This window comes from Hirsutella rhossiliensis, assembly GCF_020360975.1.
Source record: "Hirsutella rhossiliensis strain HR02 chromosome Unknown scaffold00001, whole genome shotgun sequence".
Classification (NCBI taxonomy): Eukaryota; Fungi; Ascomycota; class Sordariomycetes; order Hypocreales; family Ophiocordycipitaceae; genus Hirsutella; species Hirsutella rhossiliensis.
In genome coordinates this window covers 9313863-9340819 of record NW_025408667.1, presented here as the reverse complement: position 1 = coordinate 9340819, position 26957 = coordinate 9313863, and the positions used below count along the sequence as shown (strand labels likewise).

At 45.6% G+C, this 26957-nt stretch overlaps 7 protein-coding genes across 7 annotated transcripts; 3 read left to right on the top strand and 4 right to left on the bottom strand.

Moving 5' to 3' along the window:
* Nucleotides 1-12879: 12879 nt before the first annotated feature.
* HRG_01211 (NLI interacting factor-like phosphatase domain-containing protein) lies at nucleotides 12880-14708 on the top strand (the record flags this gene model as incomplete). Its single annotated transcript, XM_044859682.1, has 5 exons — nucleotides 12880-13042; nucleotides 13088-13294; nucleotides 13337-14034; nucleotides 14097-14468; nucleotides 14526-14708. The coding sequence occupies 5 exons, from the start codon at nucleotides 12880-12882 to the stop codon at nucleotides 14706-14708; spliced, it is 1623 nt and encodes a 540-aa protein (XP_044726082.1).
* A 494-nt stretch (nucleotides 14709-15202) lies between these two features.
* Nucleotides 15203-16478, bottom strand: HRG_01210 (uncharacterized protein; the record flags this gene model as incomplete). The annotated part of the gene is made up of 4 exons (XM_044859681.1): nucleotides 15203-15260; nucleotides 15334-15450; nucleotides 15712-16152; nucleotides 16234-16478. 4 exons carry the CDS (start codon nucleotides 16476-16478, stop codon nucleotides 15203-15205), a joined length of 861 nt encoding a protein of 286 aa, XP_044726081.1.
* A 950-nt stretch (nucleotides 16479-17428) lies between these two features.
* HRG_01209 (uncharacterized protein) lies at nucleotides 17429-19156 on the bottom strand (the record flags this gene model as incomplete). Its single annotated transcript, XM_044859680.1, has 1 exon — nucleotides 17429-19156. One exon carries the CDS (start codon nucleotides 19154-19156, stop codon nucleotides 17429-17431), a length of 1728 nt encoding a protein of 575 aa, XP_044726080.1.
* Nucleotides 19157-19889: 733 nt separating this feature from the next.
* HRG_01208 (uncharacterized protein) lies at nucleotides 19890-20370 on the bottom strand (the record flags this gene model as incomplete). Its single annotated transcript, XM_044859679.1, has 2 exons — nucleotides 19890-20303; nucleotides 20368-20370. The coding sequence occupies 2 exons, from the start codon at nucleotides 20368-20370 to the stop codon at nucleotides 19890-19892; spliced, it is 417 nt and encodes a 138-aa protein (XP_044726079.1).
* Nucleotides 20371-20854: 484 nt separating this feature from the next.
* Nucleotides 20855-21635, top strand: HRG_01207 (uncharacterized protein; the record flags this gene model as incomplete). The annotated part of the gene is made up of 2 exons (XM_044859678.1): nucleotides 20855-21311; nucleotides 21457-21635. 2 exons carry the CDS (start codon nucleotides 20855-20857, stop codon nucleotides 21633-21635), a joined length of 636 nt encoding a protein of 211 aa, XP_044726078.1.
* A 1068-nt stretch (nucleotides 21636-22703) lies between these two features.
* Nucleotides 22704-24280, top strand: HRG_01206 (proline dehydrogenase domain-containing protein; the record flags this gene model as incomplete). Its single annotated transcript, XM_044859677.1, has 2 exons — nucleotides 22704-23383; nucleotides 23458-24280. 2 exons carry the CDS (start codon nucleotides 22704-22706, stop codon nucleotides 24278-24280), a joined length of 1503 nt encoding a protein of 500 aa, XP_044726077.1.
* A 249-nt stretch (nucleotides 24281-24529) lies between these two features.
* HRG_01205 (kinase binding protein) lies at nucleotides 24530-25281 on the bottom strand (the record flags this gene model as incomplete). The annotated part of the gene is made up of 3 exons (XM_044859676.1): nucleotides 24530-24847; nucleotides 24915-25037; nucleotides 25129-25281. The coding sequence occupies 3 exons, from the start codon at nucleotides 25279-25281 to the stop codon at nucleotides 24530-24532; spliced, it is 594 nt and encodes a 197-aa protein (XP_044726076.1).
* Nucleotides 25282-26957: the final 1676 nt, after the last annotated feature.

Genomic DNA, 26957 nt, shown 5'->3' with positions numbered 1-26957 from the left:
TATTAAATTATTATATTATTATAAAGTATAAGATATTCTTATAATCTATATAGATCTTAACTTTATATTTACTTTTAAGAAGGTAGTATTAAAATTCCTTAAAAGCTTAAATAATTATAAGGAATTCTTTATCGTAGATAGGGTAATTAAGTTCTACGCTATATAGCTTCTTCGAATAAAATATAATTAGTTATAGTCTTCCTTTATTATCTTTTTATCCGATTTATACTCTTAGAGTAAAGTCTAATATATTAGTTTTAAGTTCGATTTATTATTTTAGATTAAAGGTAGTTAAAACTAGTTCTTATATAATTATAGTCTTAATATATTTAAAAGCTTCGTTAGCTTTATAATCCTATATAAATTCTTTTTCCTTTTTTATTAAGTCGTATAATAGTACTATAATCTTTCCGAAATCTTTAATAAATCGTTAGTAGTAATTTATAAATCCTAGGAAACTTTATATATCCTTAATATTCTTTAGTATTAGCTATTCTTTAACTAAGTTAATCTTATTTTATTATATTTATATCTCTCTTAATAAGATCGTATATTTAAGGAAGTTTACTTTCTATATATAAAACTTACTTTTCTTTAGTTTAACTAATAACTTTATATTTTAAAGTATATAGAGTACCTTATAAACGTATTCTTTATATTCTTCTAGCGTATCTAAGAAGATTAAGATATTATCTAAGTATACTACTATAAAGATATCTAAGTATTCGCGTAGGATATTATTAATTATCTATTAAAAGGTAGCTAGTATATTTATAAGTTTAAATAGTATTACTAGATATTTAAATAGTTTAAATTTTATTCTAAAGGTTATTATCTATTTATATCCTTTTTTTATATATACTAAGTTATAGGCGCCTTTAAGGTTAAGGGCTATAAACTATTTTTTACTATATAGTCGATCTTATAGTTTTAATATAAGTAGTAATAGTATTCGGTCCTTTATTATAATATTATTTAAACGTCTATAGTTAATAACTAGTTATAGCTTACTATTTTTCTTTAAAATAAATATAACTAGGTAGCTTACTTTAGATATTAACGTTTATATATATCCTTTTTATAGATTCTTATTAAGGTAGTCGCGTAGCGTTTATAGCTGCTTTTCGTTTAGGTTATAAATCTTATAGAACGTCGGCGTTATTCTATCCTTAAGATAAATTTTATAGTCCTATTAGCTATATTTAAGTAACCCTATCTTAAGTTCTTCCTTAAAGAGTTTATTATATTTCCGGTATTCCTAGGGGATATTCTTTATTCTATCTTATAGGCTTTATTCTTTCTCTTAAAAGCTAGTTTCTCTTAACTTAAGCTCTTTATTAATTTATTTAAGGTCTTTCCTTAAAGTAGTAATAACTCTTTAGATCTTTATATTATATCCTTTATTTTATTTATATTAAATACTAGGTTATATAGCTATATTAGCTAGTTTATAGGTCTTATTAGTCGATTTTATATCCGCTAGTTCGGTTACTATTTTCGTTTATATTACTAAAGCCTATAATAATTTACTTAAACGGTTATCCCTTTTATCCTATTTAGCAGCTAAATTATTATAAAATTTTACTTTCTTTTAAATCTACTAGTCTTAGAAACTTACGTCCTTATTTTAATATAGCTAGCTAGTTTTCTAGTTAATTAATAGGTTGCTCTCTTATAGCTATAAAAGTCTTAATATAAGGTTATATTCTTTAATATCTATAATATTAAAGTTAACTTATTTATTATAGCCCTAGATATTAATATTAAGGTAATTAATCTCTATATTAATAATTCTATTATTATAGTTAAAAGCCTCTCCTTTAATATTTATAAGTTTATATAGATCTTTCTTATATCTCTATATAAGTTAGTAATAATTAACGACTCTAAGTAAAATATAATTTCCTATTATACTATAGTTTAAAAGTATATATATATAATATCCTATAATTTAGATATTTAATACTATTTAGTTACTATAGCTTACTATTACTATATATAAGGTCCTTAGATCTTATTATATCGTGCTAGTTTATAGCCCTTTTATAGATAGTATACCTCGTTTTTTACCTAGTCTTTATTTATTTTATTTAGGTATTCTTCTTCGATTTATTACTAATATCGTTTCTTTATATTTTTATCGCGTAGTATTATATTAGGGCTTAAGAAACTAATTTCTTATAGCTAATTAAAGATTTTTTATTTCTTAACGCTATATCGTTTATATTATACTACTTCGTAGTTAATTATATACTATACTTTATAATTCTATTTATTTTTATACTAAAGGTTAAGTTTTCGTTTAGCGTCTTTTTATTTTTTATATAGTATTTCTATATTAATTTTTCCTTAGTTAAATATATCTTATAGCCTTTATATATATTACTAATAATCTTTTAATATACTATTATATCGTTTATACTATACTTATACTTTTTTATATTTATAAACTTTATAGTTTAGGTATATATATTTATTATAATCTTCTTTATTATATTTAATTTATTATATAAGTCTTTAAAAGATTAATAGTTTAGATACCTTAAAGCGAGTAGCGCTATACTATTTTACTATTTTAGCGTATTTATAGATTTTATATATCTTTAAAAGATATCTTATTAATAAACTATAATTATCGCGGTATTTAAGTAGCATACTATAATTAGGTTTTAATAATATAACTTAGTCGCTTAGGTAGCGTTAATTAATTTTCTAGTAGTTTAGTTCTATACTTAAGTAGGGTTTTAATAGTACTTATCCTTTAAACCTAACTAAGAAGGCGTTATATTATACTTTTATTTAGAAGTATATTATATAATCTAGGTAGATATATAATATCTATAAAATATACTTATAGTACTTATAAGTAAGTAGTATTTATAGATTATCTTTAAATTCTCCTTATAATTACTATTCTTATTATAGAGCTATAAAGGTATTAACTATAGCGATAGCTATAGTATAGTCTCCTTTATATAGTACTAGTTAATATTAAATTAATATAGCTTATTAGTTTCCTATAAGAATTTAAGGTATTTATTAGGTTTTAATTTTAAGTATTTCTTTAAATTCTTTAAAGTATAAAGTATATTCTCTAATTATAGTATTTTCCTTTAATAGCGAGGGTAGTAATATAAGTTCGTTCTTATCTTTTATTTCTTTAAGTATTTTTTATTCTTTAAAGCTTATATCGTTAATACTTTATTATTCCTCTTTAAGTTATTATCTAAGTTTTATAAGTATAAGGGCTATATCTATATCTTCTTTATTATATTATTTATAGACTACCTATTATTATTATTGATTTTTATTTTATATATCTTCTTAGAATCGTTTACTATTCTTCCTAATTTAGTCTTAGGAGACTCCTTTAAGATAGGGGTATTCTAGTTCTATAAATTTAACTTATTTCTATATTTTAGGATCCCTTTATTATATTATTATAAGGGTTTTCTTTAATAGCTTTAGGAACTATTTAGTATTATTCTTATCGCTTAAGTATACTATATATTTATCGTTATAATATATAGTTTAACTAAAGAGTTTATACTTTAGTTCCTATCTATTAATAGTATTTAGGTATTTCTTACCTTTTAGGGCTAGTACCTAGTAGGTTTTCTTCTCCTTATAAGGTTATCTATATTTTTTAGAGTAAAGTCTAAGTTTCTTATAATTAAAATACTTTCTTTTACTTTTTTATATTATATTTAGATCTATCTTACTTAGGTTAGTTCTATAAGCGTAGGTAATAGGAGTTTCGCGCTTCTTTTTATAGTTAGAGCGTTAGTTAAAGTTATTCTTATAAAAAGGGTTTTAGTTTCCTCTTTCTTATTTCTTTTCTTAGCGTCGTATATACTATTTATTATCGATTTATATTACTATAGTAATATAGTCTAAGAGGTTATTAGGTTAATTTTCTATATAAAGCTCGTCCTTAACTTCTTCTTTAAGCCTATCGTAGAATCGTAATATAAGAGGTTCGTTATCTTAATTAAGTTATAAGGTAACTTAACGGAACTTTATAGTATAATCTAATACTAAGATCCTTTATTAAAGTTCTTAAAGTTTCTATTTAGCTTCTTATTCCTCGTTAGTTATTCTAAATACCTTTATAATAGCTTCTTTAAATCCTTAGAAACTAATAAAGACTTTATCTATTTTATTATCTCGTCGCGCTAGCTAGTTATCTAGAAAGTCCCTTATAATAGGTCTAAACTAAGCGAGTACCGTTCTAGATAAATAATTTCCTATATAGAGTACCTTTTTAACTAGGTCTAAGAGTTTAGTAGGGTAAAACTAGTAGTAGGCCTTAAGTTAAGTAAGAAAGTCTTAAAGCGTACTATAAGTACCGTCGAATAGTCCTAGCTATTTTAGTTTAACTACTTTTCTAAGGTCCTTAACTTATCTATTACCTCTTTTATTCCTAAGTAACTATACCTTATATCGAAGGGTAATAATCTCGCGTATTATATCTTAAGGCGATATAGTAGCTCTAAAGTTAGTTAATCTAGCTTACTATATAGGTATATTAATAGTTATAATATTACTTAAAGTAACGTAGTATTATATTAAATAAGAGCTTTTAACGTATAATAACTAGTATTATTCTTAAGGGATAAACCTATCGAGGGGTTTATATTAGTAGATATAATAGGGCGTGGTCTAAGTAATAATAAGTATATTATATTAGTAATAAGTCGGAGGTTATAAACTATAGACTATAACTAAGTAATTAGAATTAGAGATAGAATCGTAATAAAGATTTATATTAAAAGCTAGAGAGCTATCTATCTAAAGGAGTAAAAGTAGGTAGCTATATATACTTATATAGACTGTCCTTAGATCACGGTCCTAGCTATAATCCCCTTTATAGCTTATTATAGCTTACTTATAAGCTATGCTCCTAAGTAGTAATTTATCTATATAAGGCTTACTTAGCTTACGTACGCTCTAGGTAAGCTAAGCTTAAGTAACTTCTCGTCCTAACTATTATTCTAAGCCGCCTTATTACGTAAACGTAGCCGGCTCTCCTATAGCCCGCTAACCGTAGTCGTAATACGATAGCTTCCTATAAAGGTAGTAAGAGATAAGTCGGATATACTAGTAACGGCTAAAATAAAGGGGAAAACCTAGTAAAAAGCTTAGTAGTTAAGAGGATATTAGTAGCTTCTTTAAGTAAGATCTTCTTTATTAATAGAGATACTAAAAGGATATAAAGAGGGGCGTTAAATAGAAGAAAGAAAGGATAATTAAGGTAATATAATAAAGTACTACTATTTATATAATAGTATATTACTATTTATATACTTACCTTATTTTTAAGATATATATTAAGTTAGCCTATCTAAAGTCTAGTATACCTTAATACTAGCACTCTTTATAATACTATTACGTCGTTAAATATATTATATTATAACCGCGTTTTCTCGTATATCTCTTACCCTATAATTATAAAATAAATACTATTTATATTAGCAATACCTTAGCTTTCTAAGTATATTAAAAACTAGCTCTAAGAAGTACTTAAAGCTATTAAAAATAGGATACCTTAGCTTTATACTAGTTAAAAGTAAGGTATTCTAAGAGGGACCCTCTATATATATCTTAAAGGGGCTTTACTTATTAAGGAGGTAAAAGAGGCATATTAAAGGCTTAGCTAATAGTAGGAAAAACACCTTACTAACTAGGTTCTTACCTAGGCCGCCCTTAGGCTACCTTTAATATATTATTAGGTTAAGGAATTTACTAGCCGTATTATTAAGGCTAGCGGCGATACCTATCTACTTAAAAAGTAGTAGATTTCGGGCTTTTTAGCCTAGAACCTCGAGATTAATGCTATTAAAGGTAGATCTCTTAATTTTACTTACGTTAACGGCGCTTCTATAGCCTATATCGAGGAATAGTTTAAATTACTTAAGCTACCGGCTATATAGGCAATCCTACTAGAGTCCTACTTTAATATAGATAAAACGGGTATCCTCGAGGGCCTTAGCTTTAATAGTCTAGTACTAGGGAGCTTAGAGAAGCGAGAGACTCTTAAAAAGCGGCTAGGATTACGTTATTAGACTATAATAGTTAAATACGTCTCTACTATAAGCTAGGCCTTAACTCCCCTTATAATTTTTAAGGGTTAAGACCTTTAATATTAATAGTTCCTTAAAAAACTTAATTTTCTATAAGATTAGGACTTTATTACCTCCTTAAAGGGCTAGATAAGTAATACTATCGCTATTTAGTAGCTAAAATAGGTTTTTATCCCTTAAATAAGGTACTATAAGTAAGGTAATACTCTTCTTATTATTAATAGCTACGAGAGTTATTAAACTAATAATTTTATATATAAATACTTCTAGAATAGTATATATCTCCTTTTCCTACTATTATACTCTTTATATATCCTTTAACTACTTAATATCTCTTAAGGTATATAAGTAAAAGCGGAATTTTAGGAAATTAAGGAATTATATAAGCCTATATAATAAAAAGGAAGAAGGAGTATAAGGTAGGATTTTTAATAGAATTTATTAGTAGTATATTAGTATATAAAAGAGGTATTAAAGTTAATAATTCTATCTCTATTTACTAGCGGACATACTATCTTATATAATAATTATAGCTAAATAGAAGAACCTTTTAGGACTAGATTTAGGCTTCTATATAGCCCTAAGACTAAGAAATTCCGTAATACCTTAAGTATATCTAGAAGTGTCTTAGTTCTACTAATATTTATATTTAAAGGAGGTTAGTTATACCGGTATTTTTAAGAGGTCTTAGCTAGTATTTTAAGCTAGCTCTATTCCTTCGATTCCTAATTATATAATAACCGGCAACCCGTTTAATTTATAATAATATATAAAATAGTACGCAATTCCTACTCTATATAATAAGATTTTATCTATAATTAATATACTACTTACTAGCTTATATAATTAGGGGAGTATATTATAGCTGCTTTATTTATAATAGGAAAACACCGTTCCTTATAATATCTTAGTTTTCTCGCCTATTAAGGCCGTATACCGACGTTAACTTAAGAAAATCGTATCTTTCTACGATATAGCGCTAGTTAGTAAGGCTACCTTCCTTCGTATCTCTTAAGGTATATAAGCAAAAGCGGAATTTTAGGAAATCAAGGAATCATATAAGACTACGTGATAGAGGGGAAGAAGGAGTCTAAGGTAGGATTTTCAATGGAATTTATTAGTAGTGTATTAGTATATGGAAAAGGTGTTAAAGTTAATGATTTTCTATCTATCTACCAGCGGACATGCTGTCTTATATAGACAATTGTAGCTGAACGGAAGAACCTTTCGGGACCAGATTTAGGCTGCCGTATAGCCCTGAGACTAGGGAACTCCGTGATACCTCGAGTGAATCTAGAAGTGTCTTGGTTCCACTGATATTCGTGTTTAAAGGAGGTTGGTCGTGCCGGTGTTCTTAAGAGGTCTTAGCTAGCATTCTAAGCTAGCTCTGTTCCTTCGATTCCCGATTGTACGATAACCGGCAACCCGTTTAATGCATAATAACATGCAAAATAACGAGCGATTCTTGCTCTATAGGATGAGATTTTTTCTATAATTAATATACTACTTATTAGCTTATATAATCGGGAGAGTATATTATAGCTGCTTTATTTATAGTAGGGACACCGTTCCTTATAGTATCTACTATAAAGCCTAGTAGGCTAGCCTAACTAAAAAGAATATTAAGGGAGGTTAGCGCGGGTCTAGTTTATAGCTAATTAATATAGTAAAGCCCTTATTAAGCCGCTTTATCTTACTATAGCCGTTAACGCTATTAACGCTATTAAAAAGGAAGAATATTAGCTCCTTAGCTAATAACGATGCCCTTAAAACGCCTAAATAATTATAAGAAGTTCGCTACCTCGTTATAGGGCTAGAAAATCGCGGTTAAGTTAACCGTATAATCTAACTACTCTTTAGTAAAGTTAGCCGCGCCCTTAATAATTAAAATTAGTAGCTTATAGCTACCTAGCTTCGAATATAATAGCTTAAGTATTAATTATATTATCTATAGCCTTAAAAATAGAAAAAGGTTTTAAAGGATCTTAATAGCCGGTTCGTATAGATTAATTAAGTTATTAAGATAAGGCAGCGGCTTAAATATATCCTCGAGCCGGCTACTATTACTATAGCTAATTAAGACATAGATTTTAAAGCTCTATATAGTAGCTAGTAGCTTAAATAGCTATAAAACACTATAATTAACTATCGTAACGTTAAAATATAGCTTTAATTACTATTAGAATATACCTACCTTAGTATTATAGAGAGTGCTAGTATTAAGGTATACCGGACTTTAGGTAGGCTAACTTAACGCTAGCCCGCCCCGCCTATTTATACCGCGCGCGCTTAGTAAGTACGCGCCTACGTATATAACGTACTTTTAGTTATATAACCCCGACTTAACGATCCCTTTAACGCCTAACGAAGCCGGCGGCGCGCCCCTCCTACCGCGTCCTCCTCTTAATCTATATCCCCTTATATTTCCTCGGGCTAACGATCCTTATTATAACGCTGCGAGAGACCGCGGTCTATAGCTAAGTTTATCGATTACGGCGTTAGTAATAGCTTTAAATTTAGTATATATATTTATATAAGCGGGCGCGGGCGCGGGCATTTAAGCGGTATAAGTACTTACTAAGCGGGCGCGGTATAAATAGGTAGGGCGGGCTAGCATTAGTACGTATCTTAAAAATAAAGTAAGTATATAAATAGTAATATACTATTATATAAATAGTAATACTTATATAATAAGAGTATTACTATTTATATAGATAAAAGTCTCTATTTATATAGACGATTTACTTTTTCTATATATACCCCGCTTACTTAGGCCCTGCTACTTAATTTAGCTATACTAATATAGTAAAGGAGGGAGCCGCGCTAAGCGTAGCGTAAAGCCCCGCTAAGGGAGAAATCTGCCCTTTATACCTATATAGTAAAGTAAAGCTATTCGCGATAGACCTACGATTTATCCTTAACGAGCCTACTAAAGAGCTCGTCGGGCTACTAATTCTACCTCTACTGCCCTCGCTAACCTTTAACTCCTTTAACGAGCTCTATAACTTCCTCTAAAGCTTTTATTATAGTTATAGCGCCGCTATTATTAAGAGCTCTAGCTTATATAAGCATAAGATTAATAGGTAGGTCTTACCTATATATATTATATTTATTTATAATCGTAGCCTTTAATAAGCTTCGTTAAGTAATAGCCTTTATAAAGCTTCCTTATAAAAGCTTAACTACCCTATTAAGATTATCGTATCTATAATAAAAATATCTTACTAAAAGTAGACTTTTCGCGTTAATAATAGTTAATATAACTATAGGCAATTAATCGACCCTTTAGCTTATAATATCTATCGCCGCTAAACCTAAGTATAGTAAGAGCTTAAGAGAAGCCTTTCTAAGTATTATACTATCCTAGCTCGCGAGATAGCTTCGATTATTAGGGACTCTATTAAAGAGAGCTTCTTTCGCTAGCGAGATATATATAACGACTGCTAAAAGATATATACCGCGGCCCTTAATAGTAAGACTATAACCTAGGCCTTTATTAATTACCTTTAACGCGGCGGCCTTAAGTATATAGTTAAATTTAGTAACGATAACGATAAGTAGAAGGTTAAGGCTATTTTCTAAATATACCCTTAGTATAAGTAAATATAAAAGCGCTTTCTAGAAGTCTTAGGACTTAATAATATATATAAAATAAACCGGTTTTAGATATATCTCTCCTAAGCTACTAAAGTTACTAATTAACGGTCTATAGCTAACTTCGCTTTTAGCCTTATTAATATAAAGAAGGAGGAAGGGTTTTAGTAGCTTTATAAACGCCTTAACGAGCTTTGCCTTAAAGTTAGGGTCCTAGCGCCTTCTATAGTTATTATAGATAAGGAAAAAGCCCTTAAAAATATACTCTTATACGTTTTCCCTTTATTATAGTAATAACTTTACGTTTACTATATTAACGCTAATATTAACGCGAAAATTAAGTTACGTTAAAAGGAGCCTAGTAGCGTTGATAATAATAACGATAATAATAATAATAAAGCTAACGGCGTTAATAGCGCTAATAATCTTACTAATATCTTCCTTAGTAGAGTCGCTATATAAGAAGAAGCTAAAGATAAGGTCTTAAGCGTATAACCTATATAACCTAAAGACTATAGCCGCGAGGGGATATTTACTACTTAGAAGGCTATTATCTATACCTTAACTAAAGTAGGCTTTTAGTTAGCTTAGCGGGCGCTTAATTATAAGTATAGATAATACTAAGGCTATATTATAAGATATATTTCTAAGGAATATATACTATAGTAAAAGTAGTAGGTTTATTACTATATTAGCCGCTATTATAACTTTAGCTAGAAGGTTAATAGCTTAGTAGAGACTATATATAAAGATATAAAGTTATATTTACTTATAAGCACTAGCGATCTTTTCTACCTATATACTATATTAAAGTAAATAATTATAAATAAAGAACGCTTTTATATCTAAGAGGCGGCCCGCTAAAAGTTAAGGTAGCGGCTTCTTTATCTTAGCTAAAAATAGCTAGGTAAGCTAAACGTTAAACTTACTTACTAAGCGGTTAACCTCCTTACTAAGTAATACCGGCTTACCTTAGCCGCGATGCCCTTAAAGCCTAAGTAAGAGCGGGAGTTATAGCCGCTACTATATTATATAGGTCGATTTATATAGTAGTAAGGGCTTCCTTATATATATACGATCTTCTAACGCCTTTAAGCTAACGTTCTGCTTATAAAGTATAATATTTACCCTTAGTAGTAGCTTAAGAAGCCTTTAGTAGAGAAGCCCCCCCTTTTATATATAAATTACGCTAATCCTTACCGTTAAGATCTTAATAAGCTACTTCTTTAAATCCGAGACCCTAATATCGTTTAAAGCCTCTATAGCCGACCTCGCGTTACTAAGAACACTAGCCTACCTATACCTTAAGACCTAAGGCTATATCGAGATAAAAACGACGATACCGCGTAGCTAGCTTCGTAGCCGGCCTTATAGTTAGTTAGAGGCACGTAGAGACGGCTACCGCGGTCTAGTTAGGCAAGCACCCGCCGCCTTAACGCTAGCGTACGCCGCACGCGCATATAAGCCGAGATCGATAAAGGAGGCAGTTAGGGCTCTACCCGGCCGTTATTAGGAAGATCGCGAGCGCGCGCAAATATATAGGGAAGGGGATCTCGAGGGAGACGGGGCAGAGGTATAAGGGCTACGCCGGCCTCGTCGGTAGAGGAGGTCATCCTAGCTACGCAGCCCACGCCCACGTAGCCTAGGCCGGACTATTAGCCGGGCCGCAATATACGACGCAATATACGTATATCTCGCGATAATCGCGAAGATGCGTTATTTAAACGAATTAAGCTACCCTAGGCTTATAGGTGTATATAATCTTTACGCTAGCGCGGCTCCCTCTTTTGCCACGTTGGTATAGCTAAATTAGGTGGCGGGGCCTAGGCGGGCGGGGTACGCGCAGAAAAAGTAGATCGTCTATGCAAATAGAGACTTTTGTCTATGCAAATAGTAATACTCTATAATAATTACTCCCTTACCGCGATTATTGCCCCTATAAGAATTAAATAACTTTGCCCTGCCTATCCGACCCCTTACTTCTAATTTCACCTTCGTGCATTTTACATGCACTTCTCGCATCTCTCTTCGCGAGACGTATAGTAGGCCTCACGAGTTCGTAGTTATTGTCGTCTTACGAAACCAATGGCTACCATGCATATCCATTTAACACTTCCGGCGTAGTCACTAATTTTCTTACGCAGTATTCAATACGAGACCCCTGGAATCCTATGGATCTTTTCCTTGCTAGCTGTAAGTTTTCTCACGGCATTTACACGGGTAGCCATAAAAAGAGCGACTCGCATAACCTCAAGTCTATATTCGGAATAAATGACTTTCCATCCAATGACCAGTCGCCGCCAATTCATCTTGTCTGCTCCACCCCCTCGTCTGTTTAATACATGATTGAATAGTTTATGATTCCAAAACATCTATGAATCCAAATGTGCGAGAGGTGAAGAGTCAACTTAGCGCTGGACAGCTCACTCATGACAATTGCCTGCGATGTCTGGATGGCTTGCTACTACGTGAAATCCAATACATGATGCAATACAAGACGGCTATAAATATTGTCAACTCACCTCCTCACGGCCGATATAGCACTCGAGCTGTTGCTTCAACAGAGATGATCCACAACTTCACCAAGCCCCAGCCGGACCTGGACCTTTGGAACTCGTCGGAGCCACCACCATGTTTGTGGCTCTCTGGATCCAGATTCTCCCTCAACAGACTCGTCAGAAGCTTCACACAAGCCGCCCCTGTGCCAGACAACCATCGTTCCGCTGTGTCGTTGGCCCGGCAGACAGGCCTGAGGGCCCGATACGTTCCATGGTCATGTAGTCTTGGAGCTCAATCAGCCCTTCAGTCGAGACCGTGGCCCCGGATCAATCGGTTGATATGCAATTCGCGCTCATTCTTTCAGAGAACCTCTGGAAATATAAAGCTCTAGTCTTTTGCAAAAGCTGCTGGTGGCTGATGGCTCGTTGCCGGATGACAGTCGGGATCTTTTGTACTTTTGTACTTCCCGGCAAAACCAAATGATCCGCGCGAGACCCGCCCAACACGGATCAGCGAATCTCGAATTTTCTCGCCCAGCCTCATGGATCCATCACCACCAACTCCTTTAAGCTACAGCGAGTGGTGGCCAGACCACCCAATTCCTTCCACCGCGCCCGAGGCCATGAACTGCTGATCCTGTTGGCAGGCCACGACACCACACACTAGCCACTCCGTTGGCCGCCTCTGTGCCCTCACCCTCAGGATGCTCTCGAGAATAGCTCGAGCTTCGCGGCTCGCCTCGGCCACACCCACGGCTGCCCGTTCGTCGCGATCCGCCGTCTTCCCGACCCTTCGCGCGCCGGCCGCCGTTGCCATCTACCCCTCGGCTCGCACATACGCCTCTAACCATCGCAAGCCCGGCCACGGTCGCCGCCCCCATCCCCAAGCTTCACCCCAGGCTTCTCCCAAAGCTTCTCGAGAATCTCCTCCCAAAAATTCGTCCCAGCCTTCTCGCGAGTCTTCTCCACAGACTCCCCCTCAGGCTGCTCCTCGGGTCTCCCCGCAGACCCCCCCTCAAGCTTCATCCCAAGCCTCTTCCTCCAAACTGGGTCAAGACAGCCCAAAAGAACAGAACGCTTCGCCCAAGAAAGAGACGTCCGCAACTCTGCCTCGAGACGGTAGCTTTGCTGCTACCGAGGACAACGCCCCGTTGCCTGAAGCCTCTCAACATGTCGGACAAACGCCTTTTCATAAGCTGCCTGACTTGACGCAGGGCATTCCCTCCACCCTGGAACAAGAGATGCAGGACAAAGCTGGCCGATCGCCGTCAGCGCTGCAGGCAATCGAGCAGGAAGACTCGGATGGCCGAGGCCCTCGCGAGCGAAAGGAAACTTACATCCCTTCCAGCGAGCGCAACCGTCGCTGGTGGACTCGCCTCGTGCTGCTCACTACGGCAGTCGGCTCCTCCCTGGCCATCTTGTACATGGGCCGAAACTGGGAGGATGCCGTCGAAGTTGAGCGCCATCCAGACGCCCCCAACGGATTCAGCCCGACGCTGTGGTGGCAGCGAATGAAGATGCGTATGAGCGAGTCCGTCTCGTACTACCAGGACCCAGCCTTCGATAAGCTATTACCCGACCCCGATCCAAGCTTCGAGCGTCCGTATACACTCTGTTTGAGCTTGGACGACCTGCTCATTCACAGCGAATGGTCCCGCGAGCACGGCTGGAGAATAGCAAAGCGTCCTGGAATGGACTACTTTGTTCGCTACCTGAGCCAGTATTTCGAGCTGGTTCTCTTCACGACTGTTCCCTTCATGTACGGCGAATCCGTGGTCCGCAAGCTCGATCCTTTCCGCTTCATCATGTGGCCGCTTTACCGCGAGGCGACAAAGTTTGAGGATGGAGAGATTGTCAAGGTTGGTCCCTCCTTTTGCTCTTGACTTTCATATTTCCGTAAACTAACAATTGCGCTTCCTAGGATCTGTCGTATCTCAACCGCGACCTGTCTAAAGTCATCATCATCGACACAAACCGCTCCCACGTGCGCAAACAACCCGAAAACGCCATCATCCTCGAGCCGTGGAAGGGGGACCCCAAGGACAGCGAGCTCGTCGGCCTGATCCCTTTCCTCGAATACATCCACACCATGCAGTACTCGGACGTGCGCAAGGTCCTCAAGTCTTTCGAGGGCAAGCATATCCCCACCGAGTTTGCCCGCCGCGAAGCCATTGCTCGAAAAGAGTTCAATGCACAGCTCAAGAATCAAAAGGCCAAGCATTCGAAGCCGTCGGGTGTTGGCGCCCTGGGCAACATGCTCGGCCTCAAGCCTAGCAACATGAGCATGACAATGGCACCAGAGGGAGAGCAGAACCCGAGCGAGGCCTTTGCTCAGGGCAAGATGATACAGGATCTTGCGCGCGAGCGGGGACAGAGGAACTACGAGCTCTTGGAAAAGGAGATTCGAGAAAACGGCGAGAAGTGGCTCAAGGAGGAGCAAGTCGCCATGGAAAAGGCCCAAAAGGAGGCCATGTCGAGCATGATGGGCTCCTTTTCCGGCTGGTACAAGCCAAAACCAAACGGCGAGTCCTGAACGACCGGCATTGGCAGCCATGGGACGATCTGGGAAGACGAAATCAAGGACACGGGCGCCGCATCTCGAACATCTCACTTGTACTTGTAGCGGAAAGTGTTGCCACCATCAGGAAATCAGCAGCGAGGGATTACGGGGGTCTGGAGCATCCTGCACCTAGAACGGCATTGGCTTTTCCGGCAGCCAAGGACGGGAAACGGCACGCGACGGGCTCAGAAAGAGAAGGGCGTGGCAAGCTACCCTCCTGCAGTGTACACTAGGCGTGTATGAATTGACGAGGACTGAAGATCTTTTCCCTGTCACGCCGGGCTCTTCTTTTGGACAATGGCGGGCCTCGTTGCTTGGAGGACAGTTGAAGAAGACGGCTGATGGTCAGCACAGTGTCAAGAATCGATGGCTGCATTTCCGATACAAGCGCCACTCCTGCTGAAACCGCATGCAAGACCCGGCATTGTGCCCTTCCCACGCGCGGCAACTCCAGATCGACAGTCGAATCACCTTCTGCCCCCCCGGCACTTCTCACAGTTGGGATTCGTAGTACACTGGAAATATCTGCTCTGCGTCAGGACCGGGTTCACAATTTAGGTGAGAGGTCGTGGGGGATACTCGGCGCCTGGGAGCTTACTCGTCACTCTGCTTGTCCTTGATCTTGGAGCAGTCACAGTAGTCTGGGCATGACGGCTTGGGCTTGGCCGGGGACGTCGTCGTTGCCGTCGAGGTGCTGCTGCTCTTGGGCGGCGGGCTGGACGTCCATGTGTTCGGACTGGTGCTCGTGGGCTCGACGGCGGGATTGGAGGTGCTTACAGGGGCAGATGGTTTCTTTGACGTGAGGGCTGAGGCGTTGTTGCGGCAATCCTCACAGACTGGGTTCGTAAGGCATTGGAGGTATCTTTTCGCATCTCTGTCAGTACGTGCCCTGGCGCTGGAGAAGGTCTGCGGCTGAATGACAAGGAGAAATGCAAAGAGGGTTCCTTTGAGAGGAAGTAGCAAAGAGCAGACCTACTCGGGGCTTTTCTTGTCCTTGATCTTGACACAGTTACAAACGGCCGGACACTTTGCCTCATCCTGTACCGTCGTCGCTCCCGCATCCTCGGACGACGACACCGTGGCCGGGGCAGACTCTGCCGCCGTCGTTGGCATCGGCGTGGGCCCTACCGTCACGACGGTCGTCTCGACGATGGTGACGACATGCAGCGACGCCGAAGGAGACGACAATGGTGGCGTGGCTGGTTCGGGCGTGCGCTCCGGCGGCACCGGCACGACAATGACCGAGACGACGTTCGAGGCCGTCACCGTGTACGTCCCAGGGGTCACGGTGCGATAGTCGGTCGTCGTGTTGGAAAAGGAGGGAGAAGCGGTGCTTCTCGACGTGGCCCTCGAGATCCGAGTGGAGGCCTCGGCCCGGCATTTCTCGCAATCGGGATCGGTCACACACTGGAAATACCTATCATGAAGGAAAGGGGGGGGGTTCTCAGCCCAGCGGACAAGGCGGCGGCAAGCAGGAGAAGGTGTCCCTGTGGCTTACTCCTCGCTATTCTTGTGCACAATCCTGGTGCAGTCGCATTTGCCCCCAGGGGCGCAATCAGCACGTCCAGTCGGCGACGACGAGGGCACGGGCGGGGCCAACGACACTCGGCCAGTGCCGCCGCTCGTCGTGACAGGCCCATGACAGGTCAAGATCTGGGGCGGCCGGCCGGGACTCGGGGGCGGAGCGGCGACGGCGAGACCGACAACGCACAGCCCGGCAATGATGCTGCCGATTGAGCGCATCTTGACCAGATCGGCGAAGGCAAGCAATATCGGATCTCTCTGCAGGTAGAGACGGAGGACGACTATCCTGGCTTGAATCCCCAAGTTCAGCTTGAGAACGTCGGCAAGAAAAGGGGGTATTTCAACAGCGTTGGAGAACGGAGACTCGAAGGGTCCTTTAATAACCCCGCGTCGTCCCACGGGAAATGCCCATCAGTCGGCGTGTCGTCGACTCCAGCGTCGAGGGCTCGCGACTGGGCGAGCAGTGCCGAGGAGGCAATCATCCCTCGCCCTGCATCTCGGCCCTTCGCCAGGGCCTCAGCACCGACCCCTCCCCGGCCTCTCGCCTGGAAGGGCGTGGCAAACATCTCGCTTCCAGCGACGGAGAATCAGGGGCCAAGGCCGAGCTGCTGCATGCGGGACTCCATCCATGAAGCTTGGCTCCTCGTCTGTGTTGGCTCGATCCCGTCTCGAGAGCCGAGATGCCTTGCCGAGTGCATTCCCATTCGAACCACAAGGTTCAAGGAACCCTCCGTCGGCCAAGTGCCCGAGTAGGTCCGACCACATTTGATAGCGGCAAACCCGTCCAAGCAAGACATGCTTTGGGTATAAAGCCATGCTTGACTTTCGACTGTTGACACTCTTGCGGAGTCACAACGTCAGACAGTCCATCTTCCGCTGAGCGCCGTCGACCAAGCGTTCCTAATGTTGAAGCCAAAAGCGAGGTTCCTGCACGGAGGGAGTTCATCAAGCCTATTGCTAGTATGAGGCGGCCAGATGTGTTTGTGTGCAAACACTTAAAGCGCAACAGGACTTCGGCCTTGTCTGACGCACCGAGCTCCCCGTCATCGCCCAAAGTATGTCGGGCCACTGGCACAAACCGGCATGCAAGCCGCTGCGACAGTGAGGCAAACACAGCGAAAAGTCTTCTTCATTATCGCACCAAGGAATCCCATTCCCAACATATCTAATCATGCTGTCCCGTTAGGCCTCGCGTTGGAAAACTTCTTGATGCTCCCCCGTCTAATCTCATCCAGAATGTTCCGGGCCCAGCCAACGCCTTGTAAGAACCGACCGTCAACGTCAACCCCAGCCGATTCCAGACAGAGGACCATGGCATAAAGTAAAGCACCAAAAAGAACGCTTAGATCCAGAAAGTGAGTCAGCCACCAGAAATGTTGCTTGCCGAGAGGGCAGTCCATGTATCCGTGCTCCCACTCCCAAGTGCTCTCGTTAAACCACATGCTCAGCAGGCCCGCGTTGCCGCCAAAGTCGCCCATCATGCTGCGGACCGTGATCTCGCGGCGGCCAGGAAGCATGGGCTGCCTATGTAGGCCCTTGGGGAGAGCATCGGCCCACCTCGCGACCTCCCAAGAGCGATCCGTCACCTCCGTGCCATTGGTTTGGTTGATGAAGTGAAACGTATCGCATCCTGCGTGGTCGTGTCCGTTGAGAACCAAGCCGCTGCGACCCATGCCCTTGCCGGCCCCTTCCGGGTTCCCGCTGAGGCCGAACACTCCCTCGAGAAGGCCCTTGCTGGCATCGGAGCTGAGGAGATACTGCTCCTTGACGCCTCCGCCTTCCTCGCGCGTGTGAAAGTCGAAAAAGGGACCGTCGACACAGACGCCTTCGGGTTTGTACATGGGAATGTGGGTAAGGACCAGCGTGAACTGGCCCTGGTGCCCGACAGCTGCGGCTGAGCCAATGGCGGCGTTGATGAACTCGTATGTTGCGTCCTGCAGCCCCTGGTCCTTGGCGGGAGTGTCGAGGTTCATGTCGTTGAGCACGAGGATTCGTATTTGCGGCGGCAAGCGCGTGGACTCTGGATTTGTCTCTCTGTCGAGGATGCTGGCGTTGACCTCGGCATCTCGGATGGGCAGGGCGAAACGAAGCTCGTAGTTGGCCTTGCCGAAAACCCGCTCAAACCGCTCCATCCGCTCCGGCGTCAAGTCCCCGGCATAGCCAATGTCGTGGTTCCCTGCCACGTTCATTATCCTCCTGGTCCAGACTCCTTGTTCGGGAGACCCGTCCAGGGTGCCGGATATGTTGTACTCCTGAGCGGGGAACATGGCAACGTGGTCTGGCACCCTTTCTCCGCCCTTGAACGTCCTGTTCCAGAAGCGCCGGCCCCTTTGCTCAAACTCGGTATTTTCTATCCACTGGCTGCCAAGGAGATCACCGAGAACAGACACATGGGTCGGACGCGACCACCAATGGAGCGTTCGGTAGATGTGCGCGAGGTAGAAGTCGTTGCCGAAGAGATCGAAGCGCTTGCGAAGAGATTCGAAAATGTTGGGGATGTCTTCGAGAACGACATCGATGACGTCGTGCAGAATCATGCGAATGCGATCCCGAAGAAAGGGGTGCTCAATCTGAAATGTCAGACGCCGCGCCAAGCTCTTTAAGTGAGGAAGTATGCCGAGATAGGCAATGGGAACCGACGTTTCCCCCTCGAGCTGAGGATCGCCGAGCGCCAGCAGGCGGAACGGCGCGAGCTGGGGCAGCGTGTGCTCTTCCTGAGAAGCTGCATATGGCCAGTGCAGCTTCTTCGTCTTATCAAAGGCTTCGGAGGGATCCCTCGATTCGACTGGAAACGCGCATCCGTTGAAGACGGGATAGAGGTAGAGGTAAACGGTGCAGGCTATCGCCAATGGCACCAACAGGCGCAAGCCATGGCGGAGATGGACCGCGACCAACATATATCCGACCTCATGTGACGGACACCGCGGCAGCGAATCGAGAAAGCGGGCGCGGTGTTCTGGAGGACGGACGCGGTTGAGGCCAAGTTCTCTGTCTTGTATTCGGTAGAGAGGAGCGCGGTTGCAGGGATGCTTAGTCACAGGCGGCCTCCTTCGGCTGCCTGGCTGGCACGGCCAGTGACACATTGGCGCTACGGAGGAATGGGCTGGAGAAGACGCCATTGGAAAATGAAGCATGACGACATTGTCCTCGTTGGCCGTTTCGTGAGAATTCAAGAGCGTGGTTTCAGGAGATATCGGCGCGCTGCAAGCAGTCAGTCAAGTCTGACTCTACCTTGTGCACATGTCACGCCGAGAGCCAGCCCAAATCAAGGACTTGTCCCTGTTGTTGGCCACCACGATTCATTTCAGGTCTGCACCCTCCGCGGCACAGTTCAATTGGCCATCGCAGTGCCTGCCCGCTAAGCGATAGAGCTGATGGCAATCGGGCACAATGACAGGGCAATGACGTCTTGTAGCGAGACGAAGCAAAGACAATTGGCCATGATTTGGGATATGCCGCTGCGTCCACCCCATGCCGGATTAGAATAGTCTCCGGCGCATTGCTTGTTGCCCAGGCGCTTATTCTCCATCATCGAGATGCTTCAGAATGAGAATATCCCACGCCAGACCGGGCTGGTGCGTCTCAGCGCGGGCGCGGATTCCGTTGATGGCATCAGAATCGCCACTGCATTTATCCGCCTTGTTCATAGAGCTCCTCGTCCTCCCTGGGCCACTCCACCTCGAATAGCACCTCGTCATCGACGTCGTCTTCACTGACCAGGCTGAAGGCGACAATGCTGTTGCTCTTCAAGCCACATTTTGTCGGCGTGTGTTCCTCGTCCCCGCCGACCTTAAGTCTCCTCCATCCTCTGGAAGGGTCTGTGGGGATGTTCAGCACTGCGTAGGCAAGTCTGGCGTCGGCGGGAATGGACGTCTGCCTCGGAGGAGCGACGGAAGTCGTCAGTCCCGCGGGATATCGTTCCCGCAGCAGCTCGAGCAGCTCACTTGTGACGGCAGAAAAGGGTGCGAGGGCGTCGACGAATAGGTAAATAGTGTGGATGCCATGCTTGAAGCGCACAGAGATGTGAGCATCGTCCACGGTGGTCTAGCTACAGTGTCAGCTCCGCCCGCATGGCTGAGTGGCATGAGATGCGAGCGCAATGACCTACCATCTTGACAGCGCCGCCTCTTACCGCCGGCTTCTTGCAACAGGAGTTGTATCGCGGTCGGGGCGGTGTTTGCGGAAGGACGAGCTGCATTTCCCCTTGAAACGGGAGCTATCCGGTTCCGCGATGAGCACCGAGCTCCAGGTATTTAGGCACCTACCTAGATACCTACCTATCTACCTACTTAGGTGGTATCGTGGTATCTACCTTAGCTTAATTGGGTACAAGTACTTAGGGAGATGAGCAACGTGCAAGATAGAGTATCTGCCACGAGAAGACACTGTACAGCGTATCGCCTCATCGGTACATTTTGTCAACAGTACGAAAAGAGAGGTGACGAGCCCAACGCGAATCGATTATTACTGTACCCGTCCAGTCCGCCGGCAACACTGTGTATCTGCAAATTCGCCATCTTCCTCTTGCGCATATGCAAACGTATGACCGGCCAGAAACCCGACTACCCACCTTGGCCAGCAGCAGCATCTCGACCATGTCGTCACGCGAGACAGTTGCCTCTGTTGGGCATCAGGCCGCCGCCACAGAGCTCGCTTTCCACTCGTACGAAGGCGCCTTTGCCCTAGACCCCCACCCGCGGCTGTCTCTGACGACGTCAACCCGCCTGCTACTCGGGTCCGTGTCAGCTGGCTTCATCGGCTTCACCCTCGGGGCCTTGCAGGGTGGCCAAACCGCCCAGCTACGCTTTCGTGCTGAGCACGCGCACAAGATGCCCGACACCACCACAGGCTGGTACCTCTACCACAAATCCAAGAACTACCACGCAATGCATGGCGGGATCCGCGAGGGCCTCCGAATGGGCGCCAAGACGAGCTTCTGGAGCTTTGTCGCACTTGGGTTGGAGAGCACCGTTGATCAGTGCCGGGGCGACAGCGACATGTTCTCGACGGTCGTCGCCACGCTTACCGTCGCTGGCGCATTTTCGCTCTGGAGTGGGTTCTTCTTCCCCGTCTCTCTCCACGCATGATTGTATTTGATAGCTGCGGAGCCGGCGGCCTGAGTCGGCTGGATATCGTGGCAGCGTGGGAGTGATTCGCTGACTGGGGCGCCGACCATCGGACGCACATTGGTCTTTAGATAGGTTTTCGTTCTCGACTGCCGCCCGCACGGCCAAGCTTGGCCTGTTGTTTGGGCTTACGTACGGGGGCGTCCAGGATCTCGTCGGCTTAGCCCGCGGCAGACCGATAGGCTATGTCGAGCTCGTCCGACGTCGGTTCGGTGCTGGGTCGCACGACGCGGGCGACCAGGTCCGGTGACCATCTGGCACCTGGATGGGTGGAGAAGCTGGTTAAATTTGATTTTTTTTTCTCACGATGCCCACTCGACTCCAGTACCGTACGCCGACGCCATGCGAACCTCCTCCCACCATTGGCCCTCATGGCGACAATCAGGCGCCACCCACGACAGAGAGGGCGTCGCTATTTGCTTACAGACGACGAGCTGACGTCCAACAACGATCGCCGTGCAGCTATGTGTCTTTGCCAAACCATGGCTGGATCGGGCTATCTGGCCCCGGCGTTAGGCCTGCACTGCAACAGTTGGGCCTCTTACGCAAGATGAACCAGATCCAGCCCAGAACGAGAAACCCTACCCACGCCCTCTCGCCTTATCGGCTGCATTCCAGGTACACGGGGCGCGAGCTGTCATTCGCCAATGCTCTGGTGGAGACCCCACCACGGCTACACTCGGGCTTCACTCAGCGCCAAGCGGGGCGATGCTGTGACGACTAATGTGGTAATATGAGTCCTGCATGATGCTCGGGGCACCCTCCCATCCTCCACGGCGGCCTATGTCGGCGCCCGGTGGAGATGCCCCAGCCTCGGGTCAGTGATTGCGCATAGCTTTCCCCTTGCTCTTAGTCTTGAGGGTCTAGATGGCCAGGGGTGGCGCCCGTTGATCTTTGCGGAGAGGATATAATGAGAGCTTGTTTCCGCCTCCCACCCTTCTCGTCTCTTCCTCTTTCGCTGGTGATGAAAGTATAGCAGGATCAAGGGAAGGAAAGGGCAAACCTGGATAACTGCTCTACTGACTTTGCCCGCCCAGAACCCGTTTCATACCAAGTCGGCCGTCAATATAACTTTGATTTCGCAGCAGGTTGCTGTGGAGTATACATTCCGCCTCCTCCCACCTCATCCTCTGCCCATCCCCATCCCCATCCATATCCATATATCCCTTGCCCGCTCAGAGCACAGAATCAAGAGGCAGAAGGCCAGGCGACCCTTTTCGTCTGCCTCTTTCCAATACTTGAACAAAGCCAGAAGCACCTGACAAGACACCCCAGAGACTCTCCTCACATCATCCCCCTCCACCTCGAGAGGCCTGCCATGAGACGGCCCGCTGTCGGCGTGTTTTCCTTTCGTCGGGCGTCCGCCGTGCGCGGCAACGCATCACACTTCGAGCTTTGCTCTGCCTTTACTTCCCTCGCCCTGCGACCACCGCTATCATGGCTCGTCGCCTCGGCTCACCGCGGCCAGCGACGCGGCATCCACTCGTCTGACAAGAAATCGTCGACCATGGCCGAATTTCCCGGCACGGAGCCCCCGCCACCCTGCTCGGAGCCCAACCGCGGGGCGCCGCTTTCAGTCCTGCCGCTGAGCATGGTCCTTCGCTCGCTGGGCACCAACATCGTCTCGTCGTCGCCGCTGCTACTGCCGCCGTCGCTGCGCGTCATGGCGATGCTCGCGCATAGCACTAGCCCCCTGCTCAACCCAGACCGCAATCCGCTGCTGCGGTACGTGCTCAAGAAGTCCTTTTACGCCCAGTTCTGCGCAGGCGAAGACGCCGCCGAGGTCGGCCGGACCATTGCCCGCCTCAAAGACATCGGCTTCACCGGCGTCATCCTCTGCTATGCGAGGGAGGTGGTCCTGTCCGACAAGGAGGCCGGGAAGCTCGACAAGGTCGGCGAGGAGACACCCGAGACTGTTGAACGGGAAATTCTCCCTTGGGCCGAGGGCACGCTCGAGACTGTGCGCCTGACGGAACCGGGTGACTTTGCCGCGCTCAAGTTAGTCACTCTTTCACTCGAGGATCTTGTGTGTTCAGCTTCAAGCACGTTGTAGTTAACGCGGAGAATCGCAGGTTCACTGGCGCCGGACGGGTGGCTCTGCAACGCCTTGCGCATCGTCTGCCGGCATCGCCAATCTTGTACAAGTCCATCGACTCCATCTGCCAGCTCGCTCACGAGCGTGGCGTGCGCCTGCTCTTTGACGCGGAGCAGGACATGCTGCAGGACGGCATCGATGACTGGACCATAGAATTCGCCCGCAAGTACAACATGCTGCCCGACAACGCCACCATCTACGGCACCTACCAGGCGTACAAGAAGTGTGCGCCCGCCGTGCTTTCGCGCCACCTGACCGAGGCCCGGGAGGGCGGCTTCAGCCTCGGCGTGAAGCTCGTTCGAGGCGCATACCTAGGGTCAGATCCCCGGAGCTGTTTCTTCGACACAAAGGCCGAGACAGACGCCTGCTACGATGGCATTGCGGCCAGCGTCCTGACGCGGCAGTGGGGCCCCGCGCTTCCGGGCGAGGGTGAGTTTCCCGCCGCTCACCTGATGCTGGCGACTCACAACGCCGAGTCGGTGCGGCGAGCCCGCGCCATCTGCGATGCCGGGGGCGCCAAGTCGGACATTTCTTTTGCGCAGCTGCAGGGCATGGCGGACGAGATCAGCTGCGAGCTGGTCGAGGCCAGCCAATCTGCGCGCGGTGAGGGCGCAGGGCGGGTGCCGGTGCTGCCGGCTTACAAGTATCTGGTCTGGGGAACGACTGGGGAGTGCATGAAGTATCTGCTGCGGCGCGCGCACGAGAACAAGGACGCGGTGCAGAGGACTCGGAGTGGCCGCGACGCCATGTGGGCCGAGCTTGTTCGCCGGGTGAAGAATACGCTTCACTTGTCTGTGTAGATGCCTACGAGCGACCCCGCGCATTGCGTGTTGTATTAATGGGTTTACGGACAGCGAGTCTGGAGTCTGGAGGCATTTACTGCATAGTATGTAGAATCTGGGATAATGTCAGCAGCAACGCGGAAGACAAAGAAGATGATGAGATGAGAAAAATGGCTCACATCCAGTTCCCCTTAGTTTCCTGGTAGACGTGATCTCATCTGAGGCTCCCGAAATTTAACGATGTCTTAATTGATATGTGACTTTTGTTCAGACTCCGCGCAGCGCCATGGCATCGAGAATGAGCATCTCGACCTCTGAGCGCCTTTTGCGCTCGTCCTTGATGGCGTCTAGCCAGTCGAGCCCGTTTAGTTTGTAATACTTGCGCACCTTGGGCAGATCCGTGGCGGCGCTGATGTTTTCATCCGCGACGCCCACGGCCTCGCCCTCGATGATCGCTTCCAGATGGTCCCAGATTTTGTCGGGTGAAGGGGGCTCCGGGCTTGATTCTGTGGGAAAGGTGACCTTGACAACCAAGAGATCTCTTGTTGTTGGGGAGACGCCGAAGCGGCGATATGCGTCGGCAATCTACAGCGGGAGGGGCCATGCTCAGACGGGTCGCACGGGCAAGGGCACTGGGGAACGGTCATCTTACATTACTTGAAGCGCTGAGGGAAGCGACAATCTCAGAGTGCACGTTTGGGGTTTTCAGGGAGCCATTTACGGCGGCCAAGGTCCCTTTGAAGACGGCCGAGAGCAGCTGACGGCGAGAGAATATCTTGGGGACCGGGTGACGAGTCGAGTCAGCAAGGGGGTTCCACGAAGACGTCCTTTTCATCGAGGAAGAGTCTCCCCCCAAGGCAGCTTACCACCGAGGCATCGACAAAGGCGTACTCAAAGGCGGGGTTGCGGGCGAGCAGCTGGTGGTGGAGAAAGGCGGCGTTTTTGACGTGGCGGAAGAGGGCGACGAGGACGGTGTGGGAGTCGGGGACGTGCTCGAGGGTGACGGTCTCGAGAGACATGGCGTTTGGGCAGCGTCGAGCTCGGCCGTCGCGGGACGACAGGGGCTTGTGACGCGGGCTTGTTGTATGTGGATGGATGGTGAGAGAAGGGTGAAGTTTGCGTCAGGCTCAGAATGGACGAGGTGCGTCGCACGTGAGCCCCACTCTTGGCTGGACCCTTTTAGAGCTATAGTTATTAATAATTATGTTCGTAACTGAAAAGAGCTCTGACCAGGAGGGGGTCCAGGGGCTTACATAAGTCAAGCTAGGCCATCGTCGCCACGGCGACGCCTGCAATTGATGGAGAGCAGCCGTGAAGGGCGACTGGGACAACCAAGCTTGGATGGGTGATGGGAGTGACAGCAAGTGGTGGAAGATGGCAAAGAGTGTGAGTGCCGGGAAGCTGACGGTTCCTCAAAAGGGCTAAACGCAATCAATCTTTGAATGGAGTGAGAGGCGTTCCAAGCCTAGACTTTGCACCATAATACAGCAAAGCCAAGATACCCTGATGCCCCAGGTGAGACAGTCTATACTATACTGTACGTCATGGGCACTGTATGCCATGTACGTTGGCCTTGTCGACAGACAGCAGGAGCCACTGAGACCTTGCCATCGGCAAGCCGAGGGCGATCTCGCTCGCAACGTACAGAGCGTATACTCGGTACTGGGTGTACTGGAACAGCCGAGTAGGAGGGTTGGTGCCCCATGCTTGTGACTGAAGCTCAAGAGTCTCCGACAGGGGAGATTGACATGTGTTTTCATGGTCCATGACTCCATGTGTGTCTTGTCTGCACAGTGCAACGGGAGCTGAGGTAGCATCATGACCTCTGCTGTAAGCGCTGCTCGACGCTCCACTTTTGCTGCTGCTGGACATCGGAAGCCAAGCGATTGCTTGGACAGCAAGTTACTTTCCAATGCCGCTGCCGAAGCATGTGCGCGCGGCCCTTTTCGAGGCAGCGTCCAAGGGCGACGGCGTGAGCACAATGGAAGAGAGCTTCGGTCCAAGGTACCTGCAGCTGCGCCTTGGCCCGGTGGACACCCACGTATCTCGCTCCACGCGCCCAGCACCACTCTCGGCACGCTAAGAGTGGCGGCGGCACGCTATCCGATGAGCTACTGCAGCCCGCAACTCTTCTAGAAGCCCAGGCAGGTCGCCTCTGACATCCGGAAGTTGAAAGAAAAAGTAAAAAGCCCGGAGGCAGCGGCTCCTCCGGCGGGCGTTCCGTCTCCCGAGCGTCGCCATGGCCGCCGGGCGAGGGATGGCCGGGATATATATGTGTGTATAAAAAGAAGGGGGCCCTCGTGAATTACCACCTAATTACGGATACCTTAGGTACTGTATGTATGTATGCTGGCCGCATGACGAGAGAACACGCAGCTGCCCCAACAGTCGGCCAAAACAAGGTTCCCAGCTTGCGTCTCTTTTTGTTTACTCCTTCCCGACGACGGCAACCATCCAGCGTACAGGGAACCGTTGACTTGCGACCCAGTTACCCCAGGTACATGCAAAGGTAAGTGTCTACCCACCTGGTAGGCAGGCAGACGAAGAAGATGGCATTGTTGACATGAACGTCTGAAAGGGAGAAAAAAAATAGGAGCAGCAGGGTCCAAGGATAACGCTAGCGAGCTTTTCGCTAGCGCCGCAGCTGCTCTCTTGTACCTGGCTACCTGCCTCCACCCCAGTCGACAGCACCCTT